At 35.8% G+C, this 17208-nt stretch overlaps 5 protein-coding genes across 9 annotated transcripts; 2 read left to right on the forward strand and 3 right to left on the reverse strand.

Annotated features, from left to right (window-relative positions):
* Nucleotides 1–60: 60 nt before the first annotated feature.
* Nucleotides 61–4165, forward strand: Vps16A (vacuolar protein sorting 16). The gene is made up of 16 exons (XM_012376633.2): nt 61–255; nt 372–558; nt 626–754; nt 828–972; nt 1035–1156; nt 1252–1427; nt 1507–1879; nt 1963–2090; nt 2167–2311; nt 2378–2512; nt 2580–2741; nt 2816–2965; nt 3038–3285; nt 3350–3446; nt 3528–3631; nt 3708–4165. Exons 1-16 carry the CDS (start codon nt 200–202, stop codon nt 3844–3846), a joined length of 2496 nt encoding a protein of 831 aa, XP_012232056.1. The 5' UTR covers nt 61–199; the 3' UTR covers nt 3847–4165.
* Ppcs (phosphopantothenoylcysteine synthetase) lies at nt 3836–6402 on the reverse strand. Its single transcript, XM_012376634.2, has 7 exons — nt 6006–6402; nt 5577–5735; nt 5377–5507; nt 5057–5154; nt 4762–4976; nt 4507–4689; nt 3836–4420 (listed from the first exon to the last, which is right to left on the reverse strand). Exons 2-7 carry the CDS (start codon nt 5703–5705, stop codon nt 4238–4240), a joined length of 939 nt encoding a protein of 312 aa, XP_012232057.1. The 5' UTR covers nt 5706–5735; nt 6006–6402; the 3' UTR covers nt 3836–4237.
* Nucleotides 6403–6537: 135 nt separating this feature from the next.
* On the reverse strand, nt 6538–7313 carry ND-MLRQ (NADH dehydrogenase (ubiquinone) MLRQ subunit). The gene is made up of 3 exons (XM_012376517.2): nt 7152–7313; nt 6922–7068; nt 6538–6818 (listed from the first exon to the last, which is right to left on the reverse strand). Exons 1-3 carry the CDS (start codon nt 7200–7202, stop codon nt 6762–6764), a joined length of 255 nt encoding a protein of 84 aa, XP_012231940.1. The 5' UTR covers nt 7203–7313; the 3' UTR covers nt 6538–6761.
* A 376-nt stretch (nt 7314–7689) lies between these two features.
* On the forward strand, nt 7690–15641 carry FER (tyrosine-protein kinase Fer). Of its 4 annotated transcripts, XM_067353681.1 has the most exons (16): nt 7690–7830; nt 8070–8378; nt 8455–8628; nt 8938–9034; nt 9121–9316; nt 9573–9710; nt 9793–10002; nt 10103–10286; nt 10540–10713; nt 11259–11492; nt 11854–12030; nt 12103–12316; nt 12460–12612; nt 12699–12821; nt 12884–13006; nt 13098–15641. In XM_067353681.1, the coding sequence occupies exons 2-16, from the start codon at nt 8166–8168 to the stop codon at nt 13238–13240; spliced, it is 2553 nt and encodes an 850-aa protein (XP_067209782.1). In that variant the 5' UTR covers nt 7690–7830; nt 8070–8165; the 3' UTR covers nt 13241–15641. The 4 variants fall into 4 exon arrangements, with proteins under 4 accessions (XP_067209782.1, XP_067209784.1, XP_012231933.1 ...); XM_012376510.2 differs by having other exon boundaries at nt 7748–8378; XM_067353683.1 differs by lacking the exon at nt 12460–12612 and having other exon boundaries at nt 7745–8378.
* Nucleotides 14461–16920, reverse strand: eIF2Balpha (eukaryotic translation initiation factor 2B subunit alpha). 2 transcript variants are annotated; one of them, XM_012376515.2, is made up of 8 exons: nt 16783–16920; nt 16580–16681; nt 16309–16448; nt 16091–16207; nt 15906–16018; nt 15653–15797; nt 15438–15563; nt 14461–15222 (listed from the first exon to the last, which is right to left on the reverse strand). In XM_012376515.2, exons 1-8 carry the CDS (start codon nt 16793–16795, stop codon nt 15073–15075), a joined length of 906 nt encoding a protein of 301 aa, XP_012231938.1. In that variant the 5' UTR covers nt 16796–16920; the 3' UTR covers nt 14461–15072. The 2 variants fall into 2 exon arrangements, with proteins under 2 accessions (XP_012231938.1, XP_067209833.1); XM_067353732.1 differs by lacking the exon at nt 16783–16920 and having other exon boundaries at nt 16309–16461.
* Nucleotides 16921–17208: the final 288 nt, after the last annotated feature.

Consider the following 17208-nt stretch of genomic DNA (forward strand, 5'->3'; position numbering starts at 1 on the left):
CGAGAATCGATAAATCGACGATTGTGATTATGATCGATAGATGGAGACTCGATTCTTACGCGTACGATCGAGATATTCTAAATGGGCGTCTAGGACCAGTGCGTGATCTGTCAAAACATTCATTAAATATCGGCAGTTATTCGCTGCAATTCGTAATAATTATTTCGCAAGTCGCATAGTTCAATATCGATCCGAAAAAATGTCGGCGATGTTAACCGCCGATTGGTTTCCTCTCGGACGAGATGTGTACTTTCGGTAAGTTTCCAAAATTTATGATGTTTCTTCACAAGTTTGATTATGTTTATGACAATAAGGAAATTTAATGCTCTGCTGTATGTGTCGATAACCTAACAAAATATTTTATATTGCAGAAAATTTGAGCTCTACCCGATATCCTTCCAGCACGAGATTTCCAGCAACAATTGGGTGGTGGCTGCTCCTTATGGAGGTTCCATTGCCGTCACGAGAAACCCTAAGAAGCTTGTCAAAGTTCAGGGTGCTATCAAGCCTTTAATAATGTTGTACACATCGTCGGGGAAATTGACAGCTAAACTGCAAGTAAGAGCTCTTTAATGCAAATTATTAGATTCCATTGTACAGCCAAGTATTGTTTAATTTTTTGTAGTGGAGCAGTGGACAACTAATAACATTCGGCTGGTCCCAACAAGAGGAATTGTTGTGCGTACAAGACGATGGCATGGTTCTTATATACGACATGTTTGGAACTTATCAGCATACTTTCAGCATGGGAAATGTAAGTTTGAAGTGTGAATTTTTCTATTGCAGATGGATTTCTTTGTATTTATAAATTTTTTTCTTACTTTAAGGCAGCAAAGGATACCAAAGTTGTTGACGCCAAGTTCTTCACAACATCAAACAGCACTGGGATAGCTGTCTTGACGTCCACCAATCGTATATTTCTTGTGAACAACACATCTGAGCCAAAAGTCCGACCAATTACTGACATGCCCAGTAAGTATAATGTATTTGTATACTTTGAACTGTCATTGTTATCGCGATTGTTAAATTTTTAGGACACGGTGGTCAAATTGATTGCTGGTGCATGGTACACTGTGATAGGGAGACCCAAGTGATTTTGTCAAACAAGGAAGGAATATTTGTTATTCATCAATCTCATCAGAACACATTTCCATTTGTAAGCGACTTATAATATCATTAATATCATTTATTTAATTTTCATCATATTTGGGAATTAAAATTTTCTAACAAGCTATTTTCTTTTATTTTTAGAGCAACCTCTTCAACAACAAGATCAGTAATGTGGTAGCGATAGTTGTGTCGGCTAACAACCGACACGTTGCGCTTTATGCCGACACTGGACACTTGTACATCGGTTCGATAGACTTCAAGGAGAAATATTGCGAGTGCTATACAAATATTAAAGAACCTTTGGCAGATATAGCCTGGTCAGTAAAGATACTTGTATAATTGTTTAAATATTGATCAAATTTAAAAAATTCAAAATAACATTTTGCAAACTGACAGGTGTGGCACAGAAGCCGTGGTGTGCAGCTGGAGCAGTACGATAATGGTGATAGGACGTACAGCCGAGACTATAGTGTACAATTACGACGATCCTGTGCACCTGGTCACTGAAATCGATGGAGTGCGCGTATTGTCGAGCTGCTCTCACGAAATGATACAGAAAGTACCGCACGTCGTGCAAAGGATATTCGGAATCAACTCGACTGATCCTGCTTCCTATCTCCTGGAGGCCTCCAAGCAGTTCCAGAAGAAGAGTCATAAGGCTGACAGTTATATAGATTTAGTTAAAGATAAATTAGACTCGGCGATAAAAGCGTGCATCGATGGAGCGAGCCACGAATTCGACTTTGAGACGCAAAAGATTTTAATGAGAGTAAGTTCGGCAAAATAAAGTACAATAGTGTACATTAAAAAATATAAATTTAACTGAACGCTAAAAATTTATAATTTTATCAGGCTGCAAAGTTTGGAAAAGGATTCAGCAAGACGATAGACTCGGATTATTATGTTCAAATGTGCAGGACTCTGAGGGTTTTGAATGCGGTGCGACATCCCGCTGTGGGCATTCCGTTAACTTATACGCAGTATCCTTTCATATTTCGCATTCGATTCGTGTGCGTTATTTTTCTTGCGTTCTATCTAAATCCTTATTAATGCTAGATTTAACGTTCTCACGAATCAAGTGCTGCTAGACAGATTAGTCGCGCGGAGGCACTATTATTTAAGCATACAGATAGCACGCCACTTGCAATTGCCCGAGATCGACGGGGAAAGTAGGATATTGGCGCACTGGGCGTGCTACAAGGTAAAAAATAAACAAGGTATATGTGAATTGGAAGTGAAAAAGCTCTGATTCAATTATATTTTGCAGGTGAAACAGACGCAATTAGACAAGGAGCAAATAGCGGAGGAGATAGCTGACAAATTAGGATATGCTCCTGGTGTTTCGTACAGCGAAATCGCGAAACGAGCGGCGGATTGTGGTCGAAAACAGCTGGCCATTAAAGTAAATCTATTGCACGAATGTGATTATATTCTATTATTCATGTACATTGAGTGCCATCGCTCCACAGTTAATCGACTACGAGCCACGCGCGCATCAACAAGTGCCGTTGCTGTTGACGCTCGGCGAAGAGCGAGCCGCCCTGCTCAAAGCTGTGGACAGCGGCAACACGGATCTGGTCTACACTGTCATTCTTCATCTTCGAGAGAACATGACTCTCGGGGACTTTCAAGTAAGCGGTGCTACAGTTTGTTTTGAATGCAGACACATTAATTTGCACAATCTCATAACCGATCTGTGACGCAGATGTCTATAATGCACTGTCCTCTAGCGATGGCATTATATATCAAGTACTGCCAGAGCCACAACAGAGAGACATTGCGCGATATTTACAATCAGTACGACGACTTCCATTCGCAAGCGGTTTGGTTTATCACAGAGAGTTATCAGCGAAAGGTTGGTCGAATTATTCCTGTATTTCTAAGTTAAATATATATTTTTTACAATAAGTCGAATAAAATTGTTTAGAACACGATGTCGAGGGACGCGTTGCTGCAATCTGCCCAAGAAAACTTTAAACTGGCTCGGAACGACACCAACGCTTCGCTGACAGAAGAGCAGATAAAACTCTTGAAGTATCAGAGATCTTTGGAAGATACGCTGCACGAGTCAGTCGTGGGAAAGCCTCTGCACGAAACTGTGAAAGTTCTATTATTGCGTAACGAGTTGAAATTAGCGGATAAATTGCGATCGGAATATAAAATACCGGACCGGAGGTATGTTAATTTTTTAAATTTAAAAACGAAATTTTTACATATATTGTCTTGCTTTATTTGACAGATATTGGTGGTTGAGAATACAATGTTTAGCAGAACAAGGTCTGTGGAGCGATTTGGAGAAATTTTCGAAGAGCAAAAAGTCCCCAATTGGCTACGAGGTGACGATAAATAAACTTGCCTGTTATTTTTCTGTAATTTATTTAACAATTACGTTCTAACAATTTCATAAAACTTTTCAGCCGTTTATAGATGAATGTCTAAAATACAATGAAAAGTTGGAAGCTAGGAAGTATTTAGCCAAAGTTCGAGACGACCTCAAAGTGAAATATCTAGTGAAATTAACGTGAGTACCTGAAAATTGTACTTGTTCAAAATGTAAGTAAGATATAAATGACACATGAGTGTAAATATCTCCGCAGTATGCTGAGCGAAGCGGCGCAAACAGCGTTTGATCAAAAGGACACTTCGGCCCTCACATTTGTGCTTGCACAGTGCGGATCGTCGGACAAACAATTGGTGGACAAGATCAACATGTATCTAGGCGCTCTTAAAAATTAAAGTTATTTTTTATTCGTTTTATAACTTGCATTTATATACAATTCGAAGAACGTGAGCAGTTGACGTGGAATAGCGACTTCAGAATGATTTTGCGGAACAATTGGTATTCAGAAGACCAATCAAACGATAAATATTACATTTTGCTCAATAGATATCGACTTGATCTAAGTCTCTGCTCACGCTTGTAATAAAATGATGTACAAAAATGTGAATGTAAAATATTTGTTGTATAAAATAGTGATATTTGTAACTGAATCCTGTACACCTCTATAATCCCGATTATATACATATAGTGTTATATTAAACCTGAGTTATTTAATATCTATCGTTCATATTTAAATTTAAAACCTAATAAACATGTGATAATGTTTTACAGCCCGAAGCTAGTTGATCAACTAGAATCTTCGAACCGTATAAACTTTATATGCTTTTCAACGAGGTCACTTACAATCAATTGCTCGATCTCTTCTCCGTCATTCAATTCTTCGTTCGTAAGAGAAAGAGTATAATCAGTCTCCTTGCTCACCATTACCACCTGTTGCTTCCTGGTTTGTAACATGTTGCCTATTACAAGCTGAAAGGATTTTCCATAAAAATTTACACGCACTTGAAGAAGTGGAAAAATTTAATAATGTATACATTTGGACAACAATTGCTTACGTTATGCTGATACTTGTTGAGAGCGGTTCTCGCTTTAGAAATTAACAGACTTTCGTCAGTTTCCAGTTTGAAGGAAATCACAAATGCTTTCGGCACCCATAAGCTAACTAACGGGGCCAAGATCTTTGGGACCAATTGAAGAGATATGGTTGGTGGTCCACTCGAGGAAATCTTATGAACTGCCTAAAAGGATCCGTAAAGTGATAGAATACGTTCTATAAATGAGAAATGAGTTAATTATTATAAATTATATACCATTTCATTAGAAGGAATGTAAAAGTCTGAGACTGCTGCAGCTAAATATAGAATAGCTCTGTTCTCCAGAGGCGCAAGGGCTTGACAAGCGGATCGAAGCAGCCAGAGATATTCGGAAACAGTCGTGAAAGTAAGTTGCAGCAATTTTTTTTTATCAAGCGCTTCCCTGTATTTTCTTAATACTGTTGCCACCTTTTGTGTATGTTCTGGTAGTACTGTAAAAATAATTATATCAAATTAGACCATTTTTATAACATACATGAACTACACGTATAGTTGATGTCGTACGATGTACCTGTGATAGCTGGATGCTCGCTATTATCTGATAATTGAAGCAAGTCCAAAAATTTCTGTCCTACAAAGTGCCTGGAGAATGGTTCCAGTGATTTGATTCTGTAAATATAACAATCGTCCTTCTATCATTTATGAACTTAGAACAAAATATTTCTTCTATTTATGAAATCAACAGCTGTTTCAAAGAAATAAATTTTTGGCATTCATATTTTTGTGTCATCAAATCAACGGAATATGAATATTGACAAAGAGTGGAGCTTAAAATATAGATGCTGATTTAAAATAAATATTTTATGTCACGTGTAATATAAAACTTGTTACCTGTACATAAAAATAACTGCATATCCATGCTCCAAAAAGCATTCTGCTGAAACGGAACCTCTTGTACCCGCACTAAAGTTATCCACAAATCTGACAGTGTTATGTTCCAGAGGTACTGTCGTACCTCCACTCTATATAAATGTATAAAGTTGAAATATTGCGAGAAAAATGGTTGTAATACATAATTTTCTAAAACTCACCGTCACTAATACTACTTTATTACCAGCATCAAAATGTTTTTTAGTAAATTCTTGCAATGCATTTTCGTTTTGCACCAAATCCTGTGGAGGTGGTTGCATTGCATAGAAATCCTCCCACGCTGAGACCATTGTAAAGTTTTATGATGATCCAAAAGAAAACTATATGAAAAAAATGTTAGAAATAAAAAATCGAGTGAATATCGAGTATATATGTATGTGTATATTACGTAATATCTTGATTACATATCTATATATTATATAATGCACTCTTAACCTTATGTTAAAATTGTTGAACATGTTATTTATTTTATATCATTAATAATATTTAATGAAATATATATCTCTATGGTTTAATGCAAAGATCCAAAAATTATGATCCATAAATATGCATTAAATAAATACTAAAATAAAGAGAAATTAGAAACTAACCTCAGTGTTGAAATGGTCTGCAAAAGAGCCAGACTTATTGTTTAATTTCGATCATTAATTAATATTTTTCTTAATACTAGTTGCATAAGAAGTTTAAAATAACTCAGGGCCTTTGTGTTATTTATATAATATACTATAAGTATATTCTCTTTCTATGTTTTAATTCTACACTCCTCTCTTTAGATCTCCATTCCACAGAACACATACAAGTGATTAGTGACATAATAAATCCATCATAATTTTTACAACTGCATTTCAAATAAAACATAAGATAATATTATAATTAACAAATAGATAACATAAGAAACATGTTGTAATTTAATAAGAATATTATAATATATATATTATATTATATTATATATTATATATAATCTATTTATAATATATATATATATATATATATATTATAAATAGATTATAAATTTATAGTAAGATTTTAACAAAATGCAGTAAACTGACTTAGAAAATTATATTAAATCTGTTACAAAATTATGTAAACATAAAATGTAAAGTAAATTCTGTACTTTCTATATCAATTTTAGGATGTGTAGATAATTTATTAAATATTAAATCTCTTCAAAATTACATTACATAATGTACATAGAGAAATGAATTTCTTCCAGGAGTAATTTAAGACTGCTAAGCTTTTGCAACTCAGTCGCAAAATCGAGCCATGTAACTTGGAGACCACGAGTACTTAGAGGTAGTAATTTTTAACAATTTAATCCTACAACAAATACTAGTTTACATAACAGCTCAGTATTCTGGTGCTGGACTTTTCATTTTGTCGTAATCTATCTTGGGTGAGTAGAACTGAAAAACAAAATACAAACGTAAATACATACAAGAATTCTCTGCTCCGAACAATCGACATTAGACCACTGTAAGATCACTTAAAATAAAAGACAACTGCCACCTTATATTGTTTGTCCTTATAGTAATCCCAAGGCTGGGCTTCTTTCTTATTCGTCCATGAAACGTCGGGATTACGAGTCGCCAAACGTAACGTGTAGAAGAATGCGGCAGCTCCACCGACGCCTATGCAGACGAACAGTGGAATCAGCTGGAACGAACGAGTAAATATCAAGTGATTATTAATACAGCGTTTATTACATGTCTATGTGATGACTTTTTTCGAGTGCTCACAGGTGGATGCTTTCTTAAGCTGCTCAAACTCAATCCTTGCATTTTCACCATTGTGGCGGTGATTAAAAACCTCGTATCCTCGAACGAAACGGACAACCCTCTGCGTTCTGTTTTCTTGATCTTCTCGTAACACGGCGCAGATTAAGGCCGATATCTATCTGGTATCGTGCGATAAGACGTTTAATGCAACGTGTATACAGAGCTTAAAGTTAAAGCGATATAAGTAACTGTTTCCGACGTGTCATTGGTTGAAAATTTCAGCAGGATTTCCAGAAAAATGGAGTGTTTCTGGCCGTTTCAGCGGGTAATTTAAATTTTTCTACATACTTATTTCGCTTCTGGGCTACTTCAGATAGTATTAAAATGCTCGTAAAATTCTTAAATGATGAAATTGTCTTTTTTAAAATTTTTGGAAAGTTTTTTGTTGTAAAATTAAAAATGTCAATAGTTAAAAAAATGAAAAAAGACGTCACAGGGGCATCATTTTTGGACGTCTTTAAGATGTCTTTTTTAGGAAACTTCACGCTGCCTTCTGATTTCGTCTCAAATCTGGCGTCTCCGCTTGAAGATCATTGCGTGGTCGGCTTGAGGTGGACGGAACGGCGGGACGGATTTATCAGTCGGCGGACTTCCTTGATCGACATCATTGTCCGATGTATCCAATGGCGGTATTCCGCTGGTAAAAGTACATTTTTCCATTTCAATTTTGGGCGACCGGGGTATAAATATAAATGTTGATCTCAGAACTGCGCGCGAGCGCGAGGACGCGCCGGAGTTGAGTAACGGGAGCACGTCGTCGTCGCCGTTGATGGTCATGTAACGATTCTAGACACGTCGCCGCGATCGTCGTCCTTGTCATCGTCGTCGAACGCATTCGAAATCTTTTAGCTAAATGTCAAAGCTATTCGTCGACGTCAGTTCCAGAGTATGCCGCTCTAACGAGGCCGCGAGAATGAGCTGTTGAGCGCACACCTTGCCGAGAATACGCAACATCGTGTTTGTACTTCCGCGAAGATGGGCTTTTCCACGAGTTTGCAGGGCCAGGCGTCGCACGAGGCGCTGCTGGCTCGTCAGGATGCCGAAATCAAGCTCCTGGAGACGATGCGACGGTGCCTGACGACGAAGGTCAAGTCCGACCGTGAGTATGCGTCTACAATTTCCTCGCTCACCGCGCAAGGGAAGAAAATCGAGCGCAACGAGGACCTCGTGGGCAGTTTAATAGCGCAGGTAGTCTTTTTGTGATTGTAGTGCTAGTCGTTGGATATTTGGTGTATCTTATAGAAATATGTGTATCATGTTGCAGAGCTGGAGAGATATAATGGACTCTATCGATCAAACCGCAAAATTAATCAAGCAACAAGCTGATTCTGTTGAGAGCATTGTTGTGGATCAGCTGAGCACATTGTATTCGGAGAGGAGACGGGCTAGAAAGTTTTATCAAGAGGAGCAGAGCTGGCTGAATAATCAATTGCAACAGGTAAGTAAAATCAGATTTAATTTGTTGTGTTCTTAATACCAGATGGATTGGTTTTAAGAACTTTCTGAGTCAAATAATTTAATTATTTATATTTATTACAATAATTCAATGAAGAGAGAGGAAGATTAATTGGAATCACATACTAAAATATAATTTGTTAAATATAAATTAAATTAATAAGGAATTTGCATCTAGGATGAAAATATTAAAATATGAATACTGCAAAGAATTTAATAAATTTTATTTATATTTTTATTTTGCTGTTTTGTTCATTGTTTAATATCTTATATTTTGTGTATTATTTTCCAGTTGACAGAGGATGTAACTAGGAAGAAAATGGAATATCAAAAGAATCTAGAGATGTATAAATTAATGAGGTCACGATTTGAAGAGTATTATGTTAAGTGTACGTTTAAATTTTTCTAAATTATATTTCAAATGAGCTAAACGAGTGAAATAGATGAGTGATACAGTGATGTGATTTTTTTTTAGCTGGTAGAGGCGGCCGCAAATTGGATGAAGTAAGAGAAAAATATCAGAAGGCATGCAGAAAACTTCATTTAACACACAACGAGTATGTTCTACTATTGGGCGCTGTAACAGAATGTGAACACGACTTGAGAACCTGTTATTTGCCAAGTCTGCTGCATCGGCAGCAAGCTATTCACCAAGAATTCATAACTTCATGGTGAGTTAGATTTTCTTATAAATAGCCTTTGTACGATATCCAACTGGGACAGCAGTAAAACTTTATTGCTTTTTTTATTATTGTAAGCATTTTAACAATTATTTCAATTGTAACAAATGTAAGATACAGTTTTAATACTTTTTATTGGATTTTTATTTGCATGCGACTAGAAATGGAGAAGGTAAAAAACTTTATTATATAAATTGATGGTCAATTGCTGCTTATGTGATGCTTAATGAGTCTCGGATTGTTTTAGGAAAGGAATACTTCAGGATATTGTAAAATACTCTGATTTTACAACAGAAAAATTCTTGGAGATCCATGTACGAGTGCAAAAAGCAGTCGATAGCATCAAGCCTATCGAAGAGTATAGAGATTTTATTGGAAAGCATAAGTATATATCTAACATTTATAATTATTGCTATATCTAAAATGTACATTTTACCTGAATGTCACATATTCTGATGTTAATACAGAACTAGGCCAGCGTCTCCGATCAGATTTACATTTGACGAAAACCTTGTGGACGAGTCTTCAGGGAAATTATCGCCAAATAAACTGACCGTAGATAACTTGACCATAGATTGGTTGAGAAGTCGCCTCACGGAACTCGAATCTAATCTCAAAACCACACAGCAAAATCGGCAGAGCCCGCAGTTTCCGCAAGAAAATAATAGTGATTCTAGGTATAAGTTTGCACTGTATTACTCAACTTTTTTGTTAATATCAAATATCTCGTTTTCTAATTCTAAATTCAGACAAATAATTATCTTTGCACATTACTAGGGTTTCAGCCTTGGATTATTCTCGCGAGAGAGAAGAGCTGAGATTGCGTTGTCAGGAGAAGAAATTACAAAAGCAAATGGAAGTTATTAGAAGCGCTCTCAATGAATTAGGCTGTGAAGAGTTACCGTCAGGTTGCGATCTTTCTGTGGAAGGTTCTTTCACCGAGTCGCCTACAATTAGCAAAGTAAGTAAATCGAAAATATTTTCTTGTTTATTAAGAAGCAGTTAAATCTTTTTGTTGACTGAAAATGGACTTAATGCACAACGAATTACAAATGTTCAGGTTTTACATCGGATTTCAATATCCAGAAAAAGATTTATTTTGTAATTTATAAATTTATCAATGTGTAGAAGTAGTATTTTCTAGGATAAGTCTTCTTTTGTGGAACAATAAATTGTCCTGAATTGCAAGTTAGTTAGATCTAGTGCTATTACAGAAGAACACAGTCGCTGACAGTGGTTTGTTCACACTGAGGAGAAACCAACGATTCATGACAATACTAAAATCACCCTTCAAATCCTTACCGGCGATTAATAACGCGAAAAACGGAGTGATTAGGGCGAATAGCGAAGGGCCCACAGCCAAAGCAGAAAATAATGTCCCTCCTGTTGTATGTGTTTACACTTGATCTGTGTGATGTTCCGAGTGCTCGTATACGTTTCCTGCGTTCAACCGCAAAGCGATAAGATGCTAAATAAAAATGTGTGATATGTTTTGTGCCAGTCATGTGTAATTTCACCCCAGCACAACAGCTATCGCAGCTTATCGCTATTCTATAGCGGATATTTATATCATAATGTTGCACAGATCTAGGAAGTATTACAAAATCTTCCATCAGAATTCTGATATTGCTTTATCAGTTAATGCAAAGCTTAAAGACCATTTTTTAATTATTAATATTGTGGTTTTTATGATCTATTACAGAAATGTTGCATGATTAGCACAGAAAGAAAAGCGTTCCGATAGTACTGGATTATTTTATAAAGATTAAGCATGTGGTGAGAATTTTGCGCATGCGAATGAATGTTTTTATGTTCTAACATTTGTGTACAGGCTTATATGGAAATCGAGCATATGTATAGCAATGATAAACATTGCAGTTTCTATTTTTTCTACTATTAATAAAATACTTGGACTAATTAAATGTAATTTTAGGTACCAATGCGAGGAATCTCACACTTGACTAACAACCAAAAAACTAATGGAAACGGCGGTCTTATGGAAGAGGAATGGTTTCACGGAGTATTGCCAAGGGAAGAGGTCGTGAGATTGCTCGTAAACGAAGGAGACTTTTTAGTGCGTGAAACAATGAGGAACGACGAATGCCAGATAGTTTTATCTGTTTGCTGGGACGGACACAAGCATTTTATCGTACAAACTACACAGGAGGTAATAAGAAAAATTGTGCATACTAATATATAAATCTAGTATAAAATATTAAAATATATTAGATTGTGTTCAAAGTATGCGTGTTTTTCTATAAATTTTATTACAAAATAAATTTGTTTTACAAATATGGCTCTTTTAATTAATGTATAAAATTAAAAGTATTAATATAATTTTCCTTTTTTTCAAACATTTTTTATTATTTTATTAGTTTATCTATGTTTTACTTAACAAATTTAATAAATTTTGAATAAAAAGACTAAAAACACAGGATTTTTAAAAACAATATAATATTAACAAAATTTATTCTTATTGTACAGAATTTATTTCAAGGCATGAATTACATTAGAATATGTTATTGCAGGGACACTTTAGATTTGAAGGACCCACATTCCCGTCAATTCCGGAGTTAATCAGGCATCAATGGCTATCTGGCTTACCGGTGACCAGTCGATCCGGTGCTATTCTTAAGACGCCAATTTTGCGCGAACGGTGGGAACTTAATAACGATGATGTCATTCTTTTGGAGAAAATAGGTCGAGTGAGTAGGCTGACATTAGCGCTCTGCTGTATATTTAACGTCGTGATATAATGTTTACGTTGTGATTTATAGGGAAATTTTGGCGATGTCTACAAGGCGCAATTGAAGACTTCTAAGACTGACGTGGCCGTGAAAACGTGCAAGGTGACGTTACCGGACGAGCAGAAGCGCAAGTTTCTGCAGGAGGGGAGAATACTGAAGCAGTACGATCATCCGAACATAGTCAAGCTTATCGGTATTTGCGTTCAAAAGCAGCCGATCATGATCGTGATGGAATTGGTGCCTGGTAAGATGATCTTGTTGAAAGAACACCACGCTGTATTACGCTAATATTTAACCCGAATGGCTGTCGCGCGCGAGAAGAATTAAAAAATCCGCGATCACATCTACGAGCTACGATAGTCTGACATGCTGACGTGCTAACTTTAGGTGGTTCGTTACTTACGTATTTGCGGAAAAACGCTAGTACAATAACACAGCGGGAGCAGCTACGTATGTGCAAGGATGCCGCGGCTGGTATGAGCTACTTGGAATCTAAGTATTGCATTCATAGAGACTTAGCCGCTCGCAATTGCCTCGTAGGTAAATAAATTCGCATTTCGATCGTTTCGTCCAAGTCGAAGGCCCGACAAGCAATATACAATGTTCGAATGCGATATGTTCCCCAGGATACGAGTGCATAGTCAAAATCTCCGACTTCGGAATGTCGAGGGAGGAGGAGGAGTACATAGTCTCGGACGGTATGAAACAAATTCCCATCAAGTGGACCGCGCCAGAGGCTCTGAATTTCGGTGAGTCTCTTTATAGCAAGTGGCCGTTGTATTATTATTAAACATACGAATGCGCGTCTCAGGTAAATACACGTCTCTCTGCGACGTGTGGAGTTACGGGATTCTGATATGGGAGATATTTTCCAAAGGCGGCAATCCGTACAGCGGTATGTCGAATTCGCAGGCGCGCGAAAAGATAGACGCAGGTGAGAGAAATAGACGGAATAGAATTGCAGATCGATATTAATGTGTACCAGCGAATTCAGCGTATACATCTGACTTGATTACGTCATTTAGGGTACCGAATGCCGGCTCCGGACGGAACGCCCGACGAGATTTACCGATTAATGCTGCGATGCTGGGAGTACGAGCCGGAGAAGCGGCCGCACTTCGATCAGATATACACCGTGGTCGAGACGCTGTCACAAGCGTATCTATGAGTATTATGTTAAGAGTATTTTATATACGAAGTAAGAAGTACGAATTGGTGCTATAGTATTTTTAAACACTTATTTTATATCACTGTATATTTTTTTCGACAAGCTACAAAATCCAATGACAATTGCCTGGGAGACGTTGGAGCCTTAGAAATACGAAAGAATGCTCACAACCAAATCGTACTTTATCTTGTGACTATACATATCTGGTCGTATACGTATCTGGGTATAATATAAAACGTACCGTTGATCGCCATCTGTGTACGTTGTTGCAAAATCGTGTTGATGTAAATGCCATCGCTCTTTTTATTCGCCATGTTTAATTATTACGTTTTATAAATTATTGTGTTTCTCCGTCCACGTAATTTTCAATTGAATTTACAGCATAATAATACTGTTATCACTTTCATATAGTATTTGAATATATATTTAACTTTATTGTTATGTACTTGCAATTATGACGCAATATGTAGGCTTTATTTATTCAGTTCTATTGTCATCCGTGTGTTCTCTTCAATATTTCGTAGTGTCTTTTTTTTGGTGTACATATAATAATCGTATGTATATCAAATTTTATAGGCGCGTATTTGAATCTTGTTTTTGTGTATATTTATTGTAAATTTATTGTCTTTTACGATAATCAACAGCTCAGTAAAAACGTCAGAGATCTTGTACATAAAAGATACATTTGCGATTTTACGTACGTTATAATTTTTAGTAACATTTCATCGTATTTAATAGTATATTTTTAAGTAGCAATGTATTATGCCGTACATTTCGATATGTTAATAGTGCTCGGATGCATTCGCGTTTACAAATGTATTTCGCGCAACTCACTAATCTTTCTTTGCGAGCCACTAATTGTGCAAAAATGTGCTTTTTAAATATTGCAGAAAACGTTGACCGTCGAATGCAAGTGCACTGAATACTATTAATGCAGTCGATCGTACGATTCTGACCAACTATGTTATTGTATACTCTCATTCAATTAGATACTAAAAGGCAATCGGTAATTATATATTCGCATAAATTGAATTCCATTCAACGAGCATATTGACAATACGTAAAATTATGCAACATCAATTCCAACTATATTCTGTCACCTTTTTCTTGTATATACACGATAAATGTGTAAAGGAACTAAACAATTCACGAGTATTGAAAGATTTGTAATATCGAATCTCATTGAAAAAGGGATAACGTAATGTTACAAAAAGGCTATGTTACTGGTTTTAAGTTTTCAGAGAATTTATTCTTATATAAACGGTTGAACAGAGAGAACTAGAATTAAGCACCTTGCAGTATGGTATTTTAATTATAAGATTCTTTTCCCACGGTAATTTTGTATTCATTATTGCTGTGCAATGCGTAGATAAAAACAAGATGTAAATGTGTGTATCGTTTGTACTATAAATGTATAAAATTTAAACGTTATAACATCCAACGCTCTTCGAAAGTTAATAAATCAAAATTCTTTAGATGCACTTCATCACACGCATTCTTGTTTAAAATTACAAACATTACACGTAATCATAAGCAGTCTTTTCTGAATAGATTGTACGAGGTATCATAATGAAGAAAAAAAATATTACGTTGTAATATAATTTACCTAAAAGTAGTTTATTGCCTGTTATCGCGTAGAATGTGTGTAATGGAATGAAAGACGCTTATCTTGTTTCCATATACAAATACTCAATATTTCTGTGCAATAAATTAATAAAGACGTTGAGCCTAAGATGATTAGAAATATAAAAGTATACATTTCGACATTTCTAATTATCTTAGTTTTCATATCGCAAGCAACGAGTCATAAATTTTGCATTTTTATATTAAAATTATAAGTACAATTTAATGAGTTCGTCGCTGACAGCCGAGGGCGTGAGAATTCCCAAGTCGGTGAATAACAGGCTGATGAAATGAGGCGGAGTGTAATCCACCAAGGGGTGTTCCTTTCTTAAATTATTGTTCAGAGTACTGGATGTATACTGCACAAACAATATTACATATTTACATATCTCATTTGCGTGCATGAGAGTTATAAAATTAGGTCATTTCAAAAGTCCTTCTTTCGCGTATTTTTTACAAATATTTTTTGTTTTAATTGCTTCATATTTGATTTAAAAAATTCAATGGATTTTAAATTAAATAAAAGAATGCAAAGATTTTTGAAATGACTTGATACAAGTGTGCGATAATTTACCTTAAATTCATCAGGCAAATCTACCTGATTGAGCGGATAGATTCTCGAGAATTTAAAACTTTCCGTCAATACATAAAATGGTTTCTTCACCTCCTTTGCGCATATAGCCATTGTGTATGTGCCTATCTACAAAGTGGATCAAGAGAAACATTTTTAGATTCTAAAAGTTATACATTATTATTTAATTATACTTTATCATTAATATCGAAGTGTACCTTATTAATTACACCGCCGCTTTCAGCAACACCTTCCGCTCCAACCATTACCATATCTACTTGCTCCATTACGTAGCCCACAGCAGAGTCTAGAATCACTGTACACGATATTCCCATCTTCGTCAACTCCTCGCACATCTCTTCTCTGTGGAGATAAAACGCAAGGGCTGTTATAATTAATTATAAAATTAGAAATTTATTAAAGACAAAAATCAGAAGACATGTTTTGCTACGTAACAAAAGTTCAACTTACCCACTATTGTCTGGTGATGACGATGTAACATATACTTCAAATATTTTATTACTTTCAACAGCTTCCTTCATTGCTTTCAACACTACTCTCGATTTCGAATGTGTAAGTATAGTCTGGTAAAGAAAAGTGTAATGAAAAATCGGAAATCAATTGGAATATTTGGTGTTTTTCATATTTATGCTTACAGAACCATCGATAATAAAATGTGCTGCTACTTTGGCCACTTTTCCTCGTGCTGCGATCAATTTCTCATAGAATACCTTGCCTCTGCCTAGCATAATTCCTTTGCATTCCGCGAATGACTAAAAGGACAAATACATCATTCTAATGTAAAGTGAATTAAAAACAAATAAATGTAGCCTCAAGAGTGAATGGAACTTATAATGAATGTTAATACTCTTACAGGTGTATCCAATGTCGCCAGTGTAATGAAACGGAGAAACAATTCACTTCCTGAGGCTATTGCGGTGACTGGAGTTTCTGTAGATCGCATAGCATCAATTGCATGTTGCAAGCAAACGCGAAGCTCTTGAACTGTTTCAGCTGCAAAAAGATTCTACTTTTCTTACACTTGATTGCAGCGATCAAAAAATTTACTTGATATGTGATACAATATATATTGCAAGATACAAATGTTATACATAACAGCAAATGTATGAATATGAGATACTTACACTTTGAGTGCTCCAATACCGTTAATAAAGTACTAATAGCGGCCATACCCGCTGATACATCCTTGTCGTTTTTTATAATATCATTAAAAAATTTACAAATTTCTGCAAGACATATTAAACATTGTTTTAGATCTATTTGATAAGAACTTACGATATGTTAACGTATGAAATATCTTTGCAATCTGTTTATTCGTAGCACATACCTTCTCTTTCCATGATTAAAATTCGTTATTTCTGCAGTTCACGTGTTTGAGAATTTATTGAATAGATATATGTATGTACAATGTTTAGGTTAACCTAAAAGTTGCATCAGCCACGCTGCACCACATTTAATCACACTGCACTGAAATCTACCCTACCTCATGCTGCTTACTGCTTGCGTCTCAAATCTGGCGTCGTTGATTACGTTCAATGGCTTAATTGCGTCGAAGCAATGCAATACAATGCAATACGTCCTACAGAAATTGTACAATATTTTGAAACCGTTATTTAAGATGAGAAGAATATCTCAGTCAATATGTTCTATCAATCTTATCTCGTTAAAGGTATGTTTATCTCGTGTATGTTTATTGTGAGTCCTCTACGTGTTCGTCGCAGTCGGCTATATACTTTTTCGCCTTCGTCTCATA

Source organism: Linepithema humile, chromosome 4 (genome assembly GCF_040581485.1).
Source record: "Linepithema humile isolate Giens D197 chromosome 4, Lhum_UNIL_v1.0, whole genome shotgun sequence".
Taxonomy (NCBI): domain Eukaryota; kingdom Metazoa; phylum Arthropoda; class Insecta; order Hymenoptera; family Formicidae; genus Linepithema; species Linepithema humile.

Coding starts and splice junctions, on each gene's coding strand:
- Vps16A (XM_012376633.2), top strand. CDS start 200: ATGTCGGCGATGTTAACCGCCGATTGGTTTCCTCTCGGACGAGATGTG. Junction 755..827: donor ATACTTTCAGCATGGGAAAT/GTAAGTTTGAAG, acceptor TCTTACTTTAAG/GCAGCAAAGGATACCAAAGT. Junction 1,157..1,251: donor ATCAGAACACATTTCCATTT/GTAAGCGACTTA, acceptor TTTTATTTTTAG/AGCAACCTCTTCAACAACAA.
- Ppcs (XM_012376634.2), bottom strand. CDS start 5,705: ATGGTCTCAGCGTGGGAGGATTTCTATGCAATGCAACCACCTCCACAG. Junction 5,508..5,576: donor ATAAAGTAGTATTAGTGACG/GTGAGTTTTAGA, acceptor ACATTTATATAG/AGTGGAGGTACGACAGTACC. Junction 5,155..5,376: donor GCAGTTATTTTTATGTACAG/GTAACAAGTTTT, acceptor TTATATTTACAG/AATCAAATCACTGGAACCAT.
- ND-MLRQ (XM_012376517.2), bottom strand. CDS start 7,202: ATGGTGAAAATGCAAGGATTGAGTTTGAGCAGCTTAAGAAAGCATCCA. Junction 7,069..7,151: donor GCTTAAGAAAGCATCCACCT/GTGAGCACTCGA, acceptor CGTTCGTTCCAG/CTGATTCCACTGTTCGTCTG. Junction 6,819..6,921: donor ATAAGGACAAACAATATAAG/GTGGCAGTTGTC, acceptor TTTGTTTTTCAG/TTCTACTCACCCAAGATAGA.
- FER (XM_067353681.1), top strand. CDS start 8,166: ATGGGCTTTTCCACGAGTTTGCAGGGCCAGGCGTCGCACGAGGCGCTG. Junction 8,379..8,454: donor TGGGCAGTTTAATAGCGCAG/GTAGTCTTTTTG, acceptor ATCATGTTGCAG/AGCTGGAGAGATATAATGGA. Junction 9,317..9,572: donor CAAGAATTCATAACTTCATG/GTGAGTTAGATT, acceptor GGATTGTTTTAG/GAAAGGAATACTTCAGGATA.
- eIF2Balpha (XM_012376515.2), bottom strand. Junction 16,208..16,308: donor TGGCGACATTGGATACACCT/GTAAGAGTATTA, acceptor TTGTCCTTTTAG/TCATTCGCGGAATGCAAAGG. Junction 15,798..15,905: donor TCATCACCAGACAATAGTGG/GTAAGTTGAACT, acceptor TTATCTCCACAG/AGAAGAGATGTGCGAGGAGT.